This window comes from Mauremys reevesii, linkage group 4, assembly GCF_016161935.1.
Source record: "Mauremys reevesii isolate NIE-2019 linkage group 4, ASM1616193v1, whole genome shotgun sequence".
Lineage (NCBI taxonomy): Eukaryota > Metazoa > Chordata > Testudines > Geoemydidae > Mauremys > Mauremys reevesii.
The window spans coordinates 37,488,535-37,501,688 of NC_052626.1; the positions used below are offsets into that span (position 1 = coordinate 37,488,535).

General features: G+C 46.8%; 1 protein-coding gene across 7 annotated transcripts in view; it reads left to right on the top strand.

The window, feature by feature from the left end:
• The window catches only part of GTF2A1 (general transcription factor IIA subunit 1), a 75,431-nt gene that overhangs the window by 13,269 nt on the left and 49,008 nt on the right, over positions 1 to 13,154 (top strand). For 3 of the 7 annotated variants that reach the window (XM_039537080.1, XM_039537079.1, XM_039537081.1), the window contains one exon: positions 2,302 to 2,491. In XM_039537080.1, the coding sequence (XP_039393014.1) occupies positions 2,302 to 2,491 (190 nt within the window). Of the gene's footprint in view, positions 1 to 2,301; positions 2,492 to 8,784; positions 9,002 to 9,283; positions 9,455 to 9,632; positions 9,651 to 10,917; positions 10,936 to 13,154 lie in introns of those variants that run through there. The other 4 variants (XM_039537083.1, XM_039537082.1, XM_039537085.1 and 1 more) reach the window with 4 other exon arrangements.

The window sequence follows — 13,154 nt, forward strand, 5'->3', positions numbered from 1 at the left end:
GGATGGCAAATGAGAGTAAAAGAGCTAAAAATAAAGCTTTTTAAAAAAAGGGAAATTGAAGTTGAAGATAACTTAAGACAGAGACTTATGTCATGTCTACACTACAAAATTATGTCAACCTAAATAACATTGACATACAGCCACCACAGTTATTATACTGCTTGTGCAAGTGCACACTACACTTCTTATGTCACCGGTGTGCATCATCAGCAGGAGCGCTTGTATCGATGCAGAATGCAGTGCACCATGGGTAACTATCCCACTGTGCAACTCACCACCATCCAGCACAGGGTATTGTGGGAAGTTTACACAATGCCTTCTGGGGCTCAAATTAATCATACAGGGGTGACTGGGAGCATGGGTTCCACTTCCCACAATGCAGTGTTCTCCATCCCATAATTTCATCTGCATCCCATAATATTTGATGGCTCTTTTCAAAATCCCCGCAAACCTGCATGTCCTTCCTTGCTGTTCACCCTCTCTGACAGAAGCATAGAGCCTGCACAGCTCTGCACTATTGTCATGAGCATTTCAAGCACAGGGCGTCTGTTCCTGCAGTATTGCAGAGCTGCAGCAAGAGGGGGGACATAACAATTTCTTGGAGGCTAGACTTCTGTGGGCCATAGAAAGAAACAATTCCAGGTTGTTGGCAGCATTCACAGAGCAGCTGCAGACAGTGGTGTGCCAGTTTTGGGCCCAAGAGACAAGCACCGACTGGTGGGATCACAATGTAATTCAGGTTTGGGATGACAAGCAGTGGCTGCAGAACTTTCGAATGCACAAGGCCATATTCCTGAACTGTATGCCAAACTTGCCTCAACCCTCCAGCATAGGGTCACCAAAATGAGAGCCACACTGGCAGCTGAAAAGCAAGTGGCGATTGCACTGTGGAAACTTGGAATGCCAGATTGTTACTTGTCAGCCGAGAACCAATTTGGAGTCGGGAAATCCACCGCAGGGATGGTTGTCATGGAAGTGTGCAGGGCCATTAATCGACTGCTGCTATGCAGGACTGTGACTCTAAGCAATGTGCAGGGCATAGTGGATGGTTTTTCAGCAATTGGGGTCCCAAACTAGGTAGGGTGCTAGATGTTACACATATCCCTATGTTAGCACCAGACTACCTTGCCAGAGTACATCGACAGAAAGGGCTACTTTTCCATGGTAATACAATGCTGGTGGATCACCATGAATGCATTACCGACATCAGTGTGGACTGGTCAGGGGAGGTGCATGACGTGCACATCTTTAAGAACCCAGGAGTGTTCAGAAAGCTGCAAGCAGGGACTTTCTTTTCCCCCAGCATACCCTGGGCTCCCATGGCTCATGAAGCTGTACACTGGCCACCTCGATAGCACCAAGGAACAATTCAACTACCAGCTCAGCAGGTGCAGCATGACAGTCGAATGTGCCTTTGGTCATTTGAAAGGTCGCTGGCATTGTTTACTCACAAGATTTGACATCAGTCAGAAAAATATCCCAATGGTTATATCTGCCTGCTGTGTTCTGCATAATATCTGTGAAGCAAAGGGGGGAAAGTTTTGTTGGGATGGAGGGCGGAGGTGGAGCAGCTGTCTGCTGAATTTCAGCAGCCAAACACAAGGCTTATTAGAAGAGCTCAGTGTGGAGCTACGTAGCTCAGGGAGGCTTTGAAAGAACATTTTAATAGTGAGCCAGAGTAGTGTGTGTTGCTGTAGTGTGCTCTACCAAGCCTTGCTCTTTTGCAGCCCAGTATGAATCTTGCAATGAGTGCTACATGTAGGAATATAACATTGACAATGCACTTGTTAATACTGTCTGAGATTGATGTTATGGGTTCTGTGGCAAAATAAACTAACAGGAAATTGGTGGATGTCAGCCCTGCTCAGCACCAGTCAGCATATGTTGTGAACTAATAAAGCTGAATTATGTTCCAAAAAATAGAATTGTATTCTGTAACATGAGCCAGGAAAATAAAACAACCATTTCCATTTCAGGTACACATACACCAACCATGTCTTTCACAGGTCAGTGTATCTGCAGCTGTGATTGTGTTTAATGTTCCCCAGGATGGAGTGGTAGGGGTAGTGCAGTGGCCCTTGATGCCATGTGGAATGTTGAGGGGAGGTGTAGGGAGGTCCAGACATTGAGTTGTCTATAGGCTGCAGAGGGAGGCCAGCACAAGACTCTTGCGCACAGGTCTACCGGAGTCCACAACATCTCTGTTTGCTGCCTGAGAAGCCCCATTAGGTCCTGGTGCATCTCCCTCTCCTTTTCCTGCTTGAACTCCTGGGCCTTTTTTCTCTCCACTTTTGCTTTCAGCATGCTGTCTGCAAGGGTCATCCTCCGGGCCCTGGTGTCATTCTGTGATGCAACACTGGCAGCATCTCCTGCAACATGTCATCCTGAGTCCTCTTCTTTCTCCTCCTTATCTGGCTCAGATGTTCCGTGCGTATGGAGGGAGAGACCCTCAAGGCCACAATGGCAGCAGCTGCAGATACAACACAGAAAGGTACCATTGTCGGTGTATTCATGACAGAAATTGAAACTTAGGATACTGAACTCACTCTCCTTGATCCCAGAAAGTTGTAAGCACTACATTCTCACTTCCCCTTGGAATTGATATAACATTGTGCTAGGGTTGTCAGGTGTTCGTTTTTCAACCAGGCTGCTAAAAATCCAGTCAGCGGTGCAGCAGGGCTAAGGTAGGCTCCCTGCCTACCCTGTCTCAGCACAGCTCCCAGAAGCAGCAGCATGTCTGGCTCCTAGGCTTAGGGGCAGCCAGGGGGCTCTGCACACTGCCCCTACCCCAAGCACCGGCTTCGCAACTCCCATTGGCCAGGGGAGGAATTATGGCCAATGGAAGCTGCGGAGGCAGCACCTATGGATGGGGGCAACGTGCAGAGCTGCCTGGCCACACCTCCACCTAGGAGACACCCAGAGGGACATGCCACTGCTTCCGAGATCCACTTGAGATAAGCACCCCCCAGAGCCTGCACCCTGAACCCCTTTCCACACCCCAATCCCCTGTCCAGCCTTGAGCCCCCTCCCGCACCGATCCTGCACTCCAAACCCCTCAACCCCACCAGCACCCCCATCCCAGAGCCCGTACTCCCTCCCACACCCCAACCTCCTGCCTCAGCCCAGAGCCCCCTTCTGCACCCAAACCCCTCATCCCTGGCCCCACCCCAGAGCCTGCACCCCCAGACAGAGCTCTCATCCCCTCCCACACTCCAACCCCCTGCCCCAGCCTGGTGAAAATGAGTGAGTGAGGGTGGAGGAGAGTGAGCAATGGAGGGAGGAGGGATGGCGTGAGCGGGGGGCCCTCAGAAAAGGGGCAGGGTGGGGCAAGGGTGTTTGGTTTTCTGCTATTAGAAAGATGGCAACCCTACCTTGGCGGCACCAGTCACAGCACCAGCCATGTTGAGTATAGTCCTCGGGTGTAGGGGTGGGGAAATAAGGATGGGGGAATAACTCACAGGCATGAGTATTTGTTTACAGAGCAGTGGAACTGAATACTGACACCATTTTCTACGGGCAGTGGTGATTTTAGCTGATATCTCACTCCTGAAGATAACAGAGGCAGAGAGAGCACAGCTGCTGCTGGCATCCCGATGCCGCCCAGGCCCATATGCTGGTAGCCTGTGTACTGCAGTGGTGCCTGCTGAAGTAATCGCTAAACGGCATGGGAAAGTGTCTTACCACTGTGGAAGAAATAAGGCAGCCCTCCCAAGGAACCTTTGGCAGAGGATTGCAGAGTACCTCCATGAAAGCTTCACTGAGATCTTTATGGAGGATTCACAGGACATCCCCGTGCACATAACCAAACTGCTCCACATTGCCCTCTCTCCCCCACCCCCCACCTAACTTTAGAGGGGAATGAAAACCAGATAGTTCCCCATGCTCCTCCTCACTGTTCATAGTAGGGACCTGTGTCTCAAGCTCCTCCGCAGTCAGGGGCGGCTCTAGCCATTTTGCCGCCCCAAGCACGGCGGCATGCCGCAGGGGGCGCTCTGCCGGTTGCCGGTCCTGCGGCTCCGATGGACCTCCCGCAGACGTGCCTGCGGAGGGTCCGCTGGTCCCACGGCTCCGGTGGATCTCCCGCAGGCGTGCCTGCGGATGCTCCACTGAAGCCGCGGGACCAGCGGACCCTCCGCAGGCACCCCTGCGGGAGGTCCACCGGAGCCGCCTGCTGCCCTCCCGGTGACCAGCAGAGCGCTCCCCATGGCATGCTGCCCCAAGCACGCCGCTTGGCGTGCTGGGGCCTGGAGCCGCCCCTGTCCGCAGTATCCAGACGGCTTTGGGGATGATGGCGATGTCTCCACCGAGGGTGGCATGCAGCTCTTTGTAAGAGCAGCAGGTCTGTGGCTCTGCACCAGATCAATTGTTGGCCTCCTTGCTTCTGGTATGCCTGCCACAGCTCCTTAGCTTTCACGTGGCACTGTTGTTGGTCCCTGTTGTAACCTTTCTCCCATATGCGCAGAGCAATCTGCTTGTAGATGTCCATATTTCTATGGCTGGATCAGAACTGTGCCTGTACAGCCTCTTCTCTCCGCAGACCCAGGAGACCCAACACCTCCTGTGTACTCCAGGCAGGAGCATGTCTGTAAAGTGTAGGTAGCATGGTCAGCTGGGCAGTTGCACACAACAATGGAGACTTGCTAGGTATGTTTGCCATGTGAGGCAACAAAGAAAAGGAATTTCAAAAATTCACAAGGCTTTCAAGGGGAGAGACCTCTGGGCAGTGGAGTTCACAATGGTGACCAGAATGGTCACTGTGGAGCATTGTGGGACAGCTCCTGGAGTCCCACAATGCTCCAGTAACAGTCGATGAAAGTAATGCGGTGTCTACACTGATACTGCGTAAACCTAAGTACATTGTCTTTGACTCCATGCCACTTGGGGAAGTGGGTGTAAAAAAATAAAATCACAGCGTATGAGCACACACAACTAAAAACACAAAAAGATTAGGACATCAATCTGAGCCACACTAATTTGTCTCCACATTCCATTGACGAATTAGTAGTGATGGGCCCAAACAATTTCCAGTCACTTCTAGCTGAACATACCCGCTAGCTCCTGTCGCCATAATGGGTCAAACTAAGACCTGAATTTTGGAAAATTTGGTCCTCATTGGATACTGAATTTCACACACAATTATAGTGGAACACCAGCTCTGCTACAGTTAAGGTTGAGAAAACGTTTGTTTAAAGGATGTTTCTTCTACATACATCTGCACTTTGCAGCTTGGGCCTAACTCTGTCATATGAATATGATAAAGTTGTTAATACAGAGTACATATTACTATTAGAATCTTACCTTTTTCATTTCCTAACTTTTTTATGTTTAACTTTGCCATGTTAATCTTACATTAACAAAGAAACAAGATTGACAGTTCATAATAAAACATGCTTTTATATCACTTTTAATCTGCTTATCCCAAGTTATAATATAAATACTGATTAAGAATTACAACTTCTTCTCCTCTGTATTATACTCTTTCTACAGATGGAAAAATGCAGGCATGGAGATAGGTAGTAACAAAAGGTGGTAATAAAATGTTTTTTAAGTACATCAGAAGCAGGAAGCCTGCTAAACAACCAGTGGGGCCCCTGGACGATCAAGATACAAAAGGAGCACTTAAAGACGATAAAGTCATTGTGGAGAAACTAAATGGATTCTTTGCTTCAGTCTTCACGGCTGAGGATGTTAGGGAGATTCCCAAACCTAAGCCGTCTTTTGTAGGTGACAAATCTGAGGAATTGTCACAGATTGAGGTGTCACTAGAGGAGGTTTTGGAATTAATTGATAAACTTAACAGTAACAAGTCACCGGGACCAGATGGCATTCACCCAAGAGTTCTGAAAGAACTCAAATGTGAAATTGCAGAACTACTAACTATGGTTTGTAAAGCTGTCATTTAAATCAGCTTCTGTACCCATGACTGGAAGATAGCTAATGTAACACCATTATTTTAAAAGAGCTCTAGAGTTGATCCCGGCAATTACAGACCGGTAAGTCTAATGTCAGTACCGGGCAAATTAGTTGAAACAATCGTAAAGAATAAAATTGTTAGACACATGGAAGAACATAAATTGTTGGGCAAGAGTCAACATGGTTTCTGTAAAGGGAAATCATGTCTTACTAATCTAGAGTTCTTTGAAGGGGTCAACAAACATGTGGACAAGGGGGATCTAGTGGACATAGTGTACTTAGATTTCCAGAAAGCCTTTGACAAGGTCCCTCACCGAAAGCTCTTACGTAAATTAAGTTGTCATGGGATAAGAGGGAAGATCCTTTCATGGTTTGAGAACTGGTTAAAAGAAAGGGAACAAAGGGTAGGAATAAATGGCAAATTTTCAGAATGGAGAGGGGTAACTAGCGGTGTTCCCCAAGGGTCAGTCCTAGGACCAATCCTATTCAACTTATTCATAAATGATCTGGAGAAAGGGGTAAACAGTGAGGTGGCAAAGTTTGCAGATGATACTAAACTGCTCAAGATAGTTAAGACCAAAGCAGACTGTGAAGAACTTCAAAAAGATCTCACAAAACTAAGTTATTGGGCAACAAAATGGCAAATGATATTTAATGTGGATAAAAGTAAAGTAATGCACATTGGGAAAAATAACCCCAACTATACATACAATATGATGGAGGCTAATTTAGCTACAACTAATCAGGAAAAAGATCTTGGAGTCATCGTGGATAGTTCTCTGAAGATGTCCACAGAGTGTGCAGCAGCAGTCAAAAAAGCAAACAGGATGTTTGGAATCATTAAAAAGGGGATAGAGAATAAGATGGAGAATATATTATTGCCCTTATATAAATCCATGGTACACCCACATCTTGAATACTGCGTACAGATGTGGTCTCCTAATCTCAAAAAAGATATACTGGCATTAGAAAAGGTTCAGAGAAGGGCAACTAAAATGATTAGGGGTTTGGAATGGGTCCCATATGAGGAGAGATTAAAGAGGCTAGGACTTTTCATTTTGGAAAAGAGGAGACTAAGGGGGGATATGATAGAGGTATATAAAATCATGAGTGATGTGGAGAAAATGAATAAGGAAAAATTATTTACTTGTTCCCATAATATAAGAAATAGGGACCACCAAATGAAATTAACGGGCAGCAGGTTTAAAACAAATAAAAGGAAGTTCTTCTTCACGCAGCGCACAGTTAACTTGTAGAACTCCTTGCCTGAGGAGGTTGTGAAAGCTAGGACTATAATAGGGTTTAAAAGAGAACTGGATAAATTCATGGAGGTTAAGTCCATTAATGGCTATTAGCCAGGATGGGTAAGGAATGGTGTCCCTAGCCTCTGAGGGTGGTGATGGACAGCAGGAGAGAGATCACTTGATCATTATCTGTTAGGTTTGCTCCCTCTGGGGACCTGGCATTGACCACTGTAGGTAGACAGGATACTGGGCTGGATGGACCTTTGGTGTGACCCAGTATGGCCATTCTTATGTTATCTTGTGACTTAATCAAGACAAGGACCCCAATGTAGATTAGCAGCCAGAAACCACTGTGCATTAGACACATATAGTTAATGTATATATTGAGAAGCACTATAACCTCCTAGTGGATAGGTACAGGATTGGGTTTCAGGTGGTAATAGTTCTGTTCCTAGCTCTACTGACCTGTTGTATGACCTTGGGCAAGTCAGACCACCTCTCTGTGCTTGTTTCCCCTCCCCCACCATTTTGTGTCTGGTCTATTATAGCAGGGAACCTGCCTCAGCTGTAGTTATAATTAATTAAGGGTAAGACAAGCTCTAAAATATCATTATTCAAACTGCCATGAAAGTTTGTGTGACTCATGGGGGGCTAGAGGTAGGGTTACTGATCCAGATTTGGGATCACTTGACCAAGGGGTCCCCAAGATATAGCTCACTAGCATAACTAAAGTGGTGCAATCACGCCAGGCATCATGAGATTATGGGGGCCTAGTTAGAACATTATTTCAATTTAGAACCCAGGAGTCCAGAGAGACAATGGGAATGGGGGTGCTATCCCCTTCTGAAGATATAAAGGGACTGCACCTCTGGTTGGTGCAGTGGGTAGGACCCAAGCATCCCAGAGCCTGTATACCCACTGCCCCAAAATCTAACTGGATTGTATACACAGATTACCCCCAGTAGATAGAACCCAGGGGTCTGGCAATCAAGACAGGGGATGGGCTGTTTGTGCTGGTGCTGCAAGAGGCTGCTAGTCATGGAGGACTCTTGGATCTAGCTGCACACACATATCCCACTTCATGCCATTGCCAGTCCAGCAGCAGATGAGCTGTGTTGCACTGCAGCAGACAGGGGCTGCCAGGAGAGAACGGGGTCTGCTGGCCCCCCAGGGCAGAGGGGGCTGGGCTGAGGGGCCCCTGTAGCTGGGGCAATGCTGGGGCCCAGTTGTCAGTAGCCAGCAAGGGTGTGTGGAGAAAGCATGGGGAGATCACAGTGCTGAGGAATGCATGGGAGCATGGTAGAAACAGAAGACAGTGTTATCCTCTATAAAGTAACAATGAATAGCCTTAATTAACTCTTTTAAAATCTTATTTTGCTCCTGGTTTCAATAACATGTTCGGGAAGTTACTTCTGTGGGTTAATTATGCCTTGTGTAAAAATGTATTTCCTCTTACCATTTTTTTTTTAATTTACTCCCACTCATTCTCATATGCTGTTCCTATGCACTATGGAGGCAGCTGTCCCAGACAAGCAAGGCTAGATCCATAGATCAGCTGCTACCTGCTAGCAGATTATGATATATACTGTGATGTGAGAGACGATGCTAACAATATTCCGTGTCACAGTCCCAGGCGAGTCAAAAGGACGGCCCCTATTCTCCAGCGTGTTGGACTGTGGACACCTCCCGAGCTCTGACACCTCCGCCAGGGAGCTCGCTGCAGGCCCCGCCTCCCGGACAATGGCAGGCCGAATCGCTGTGCGTGTCCGGAGGTCGCGGTGGTGGCCCCCAGGCTACAGCGCTAGGCAGAGGCACTAAGCAGAAGAACCTTCCCTTCCGCCTCGGTAGGTCTGAGCGCGGGAGCATATAACGTGACCTCTCCCCCACTTCCGCCTCGGTAGATGTCATGGCGGCGGAGCGAAACTGACACGTGACCTCGGGCGGGGAAGCCATGATGGATCTCACAGAGAGTTCTGTCCCACACGCTCTCGCGCGCAGCCTCGCTTTCCCCCCCGCCCGCGTCCCCCTCTCGCCCTGGTCGCTCGCGCAGCTGCTCGGCTCTTGCTATATAAAGGGGCGAAGCGGGCAGAGCGGGCGGCTGGTGGCGGCGGCTGCAGCCCGAGGGCCGGCGAACGAGGCCGGGCCAGGCCGCGGGGCTCCCCGTGTGCCGGGGCGGGACGCGCGGGGCTCAGGGGGGACGCGCCGGGCAGGTTTATTGTTTTAGGGGCGACTCCGCCGCGGTGGGGGTGTCCCGGGGGGCTCGGGACATGGCGAGCTCGGCTAACACAAACCCCGTGGTAAGGACCGGGCCGGGGGGGAAGCGGGGCCCTGGGCGGCGACACAGGCGGGGCTCAGAGCCCCCCGCCGCGGGAACGGCCGGGGCAGCGGGGCATCGCCCCCAGCCAGAAGCCAATTTCTGCTGCGCCTCCCGTGGAGGCGAGCGCAGCCGCGAGCCGACGGGGAGAGGCGCCGGGACCCGCCAGAGCCGGCGAGGTGGGACGGGGCTGGGGGAGGCGGCGGCGGCGTAGAGCCGGGCGGCGGGCAGGCAGCGTCTCGCCCAGCGAGCAGCCCCGAGGCGGGCCGAGCCTGGGGCGGGGGGGAGCTCCGCCATCAGGCTGGGGGATGGCTGGGGAGGGGGCGAGAGACTCCTCGGGGGATGCGAGAGGAGATGCCCCGGCAGAAGCCAGGCGCTGCCCCCCGCGCCGGGGAGCGGGACGAGGCGGCGGGTTGGTGGCATGTGCGGAACCCAGCCTGGCATTGCTGGAGCCATTTTATGTTGCTTTATAAGAAAGAGGCGATGGTTGAAAAGCACTTGTCCCAGCCCTGCAGACTCGGCTGAGGGAGGAGAAACCCCCCCTCCAGCATCGCCTAGAGGCAAAGAAGTAATTAAAAAAAAAACAACTTACCCCTTCCTCCCCCCTTGTGCCTTCTGCACTCTCAGGTGGCTTGTTTTACTTGTATTCACATAGGTGTGCAATAAGCAGTCACATAAATCTGTGTAGCCGCCAAGCCCCACCGATCATTTCTTTCCTTTCCCCTCTGACAAGAATAAACCATCCACAAGCCTACCCCCAAAAAGCTGCCGACAAACCCCGAGTCCGGGCGATTACGGTGCAGGCTTGGCCCCCTTGTTTGTGTCTCTGTGAGATCCATCATGGCTTCCCCTGCCTTTCTGTCTCCCTGCTCCTTGTGTTCCTCCTCCCTGTGGCTGCCCTGTTTATATAGAGCCATTGCCGCTCTCTAATATAGACTCTGCCAGGATGGGAAGGTGCTTTCCAGCCCCACGTCACCGCCTCTCCATTTAAACACCACATCAGCCTTTAAATAGGGAGAGAGCTGCTGGGAGGTGCATGCACCAGAGGCAGAGACTGAGAGACAGACACGATCTCTTTGTCACTCAGTCCCTGCTTTTTCTGTTTAGCTGTTAGCTAGAGTCCCTTCTGTAGTATTCTGCTGCTCTTAAACCCAATTGCTGAAGCTGCGGGATTGTAAAGTAGCAGTTGCTTATCTCTGTTAGTTTATTTAGGGGGATGTTCCCCTAATTGATTTAATAATCTGTTGAATTAAATAGCTTTCTTTCCTTTTTGGGTGTGTTGTTTAGGGAAAGCCAGCCAATCCCCCACCCCGTTTTGAAAGTATTCTGGAGTCCTTAGCTATTGAAAGCAGTGCAACAAATAACTGGTCTATAAATATGCCTGCCCTATTAAGTGCCTTTTCTGCTGGGATAAAGTGGTAGATGAACTAAAATAATTCTTATCCAGTATTTTATAGAGAGAAGGTGGGATACCTATTTTATGACACTTTGCAAAAGTTTTATAGCTGTGAAGCTATACGTATTTAAAATGTTTAAATTGTGGTAATAGATTGTAGGCTGACTTCTGTAGTACTAAAATATCTGTTCTAGGTGATAAAGCTGATTGGTTATACAGACATGTTGTTACCCTCCAGGAAGGGGTAGAATTTTTAAGTTTTTCATAATTTTTGTGGATGTAATATCAACACCAGTATTATAGTCAAATTTAAAAATATTTATATATTAAGTACCAGATAGCCCTTTATATCATAACAGAGCCAGGCTTATATAAGTGTTAAGTGATTTCTGTTGCCTTTGTATTTTTTTTTATTTTGGTTTCAGTCACTTTAGTTAGTCAGTAATTCTGTACATTGCAGTTTATTATATGTTCCATAAGCCGTGTGCAGTGTCTACATATGAGGATCTGAATATAAATGTCAGCAGACCCTTCAGAAAACACTGGCTGTACTCTTGATAGTTTCAGGTTTTTTATTTTGTTACAAAAAAGCCTACTTCAGTTATATACTATGTCTTGTGTTTCATCTCACTGTATAATAAGCTGGAAGCAGTATAGAAAAAAACGTATTTATTCTGAAGCATGTCAGAGAAACTCTAAACTGCTTGCAAATATTGGTGTTTCAAAGCCTCACTAAAACTTGAATTCTCTGTTTTACAAAGATAGTTAGCTGCACCTGTCTACTAAAACAGCACAGCTTTTGAAAGCTGTTAGAAAACAACCATGTCTGGAAAGTTCAGTTTGTAGCAATAAAAGATTAATCAAAATAAAACCCTAAAATGTATCTGATTGAGGTACAGACTAAAAAGGGCTAAAGGGCAAGTTCTCTGCAGGATTTTATTTTTCATTTAAGACTTGACCACTAAAGATAGTTTAGACACTGGTGCAGTTAACTTTGTGGAGTTCAGGTCTGAGACTGGTAATAGAGCCAGATATTTTAACCTTAGCTAGCATACTAACGTGAACAGACATATTCTCAAAGGACATGACCAGTTTATAGCTTTAATATATTAGTTTTGGGGCCTAAACTACTACTGTACAATTTTTTTAATGTTTCACTGTAATTAAATCACCATTAACAGTTTTCTTACTGCTAAAGAGAAAATACAAGCAAGAATTCTATAGTAGATTGTTATAGCTAATTTGTAATAAAAGGACTCCAACAACTTAAAACTTCATCATTTAAAAAAACAAAAGACTTAAATGTAGTTTCAAGTACTGCTTCTCTCCATGCACCACCTGCCAGTTCCTGTGGTTTTACAATTACATTTTACTATTGATTTTAAAAGATGTTATTTCTCTGTCCTGTTCTAAAGTAAAAGAGCCACACAGATTGGGGATATGAATTCACCAACTTCCTTCGTATAGGGGAAATTGTGAAAGCAGCTATATGCAATATGGAGTCAAATGCACAAAGTGTACAAACAAACTTCTAATCTTCTAGTTATAGGATTCTTAGTTGTTGCAAAAGTAAGTTGTAAAGAAATTTTAGATGTAATAAAGAGCATCCCTTTTAAAGTAAAAAAGTAATTTAAGAAATTTAAGCTCAAATGGCTTGTAGCATTTAAAATAATTTGGTGTTTGTTCTTTGGATTCTAAAATGTAGTGTGTGCATCTATAGCTTTCTTTTCAAATCAATTTCTGTCACAAAGTGCGAGGGGACAAGGGGGTTAAGATTTCTCTTACAATCAATTTGTTCCATTCCTAGCAGAGGGAACACTAATTTGTAAACCTTAATATAAAGTTGTTGGTTATATCATCAGTTCTCATACCCAAACAAGTAAATGAGAAAATCTGAGTGGTATTAGTTTTTCTTAATCTGTATGTAGCAATTAGGACAGAGCTTGTTAAACACTTATCATTCTTATGATGTTAGAAGGGAGGTACTTCCATTAATACAAAGTGGGTGAGAGCATTCTAATTTTAATTGCCAACTTTTAAGTTTCTGTTGCAAGCCATGTTCCTTTATTGTCTGTATTTCTCAAACTTTCTCAAGCAGTGGGACTTACATATATATATGTCTAAATCATTATTACGCCAATAAAAATAAATAATGCTGTGGCAGCTGGCTGTTCCAGCAAATTACTATGTTTAAGTAGTCAGATAATTGATTTTGAGGTAAAGATACATTTTTGTGAGCTTTATAATCCATCTCTTCCTTTTTATACATACTAGTCAATTTATGTAA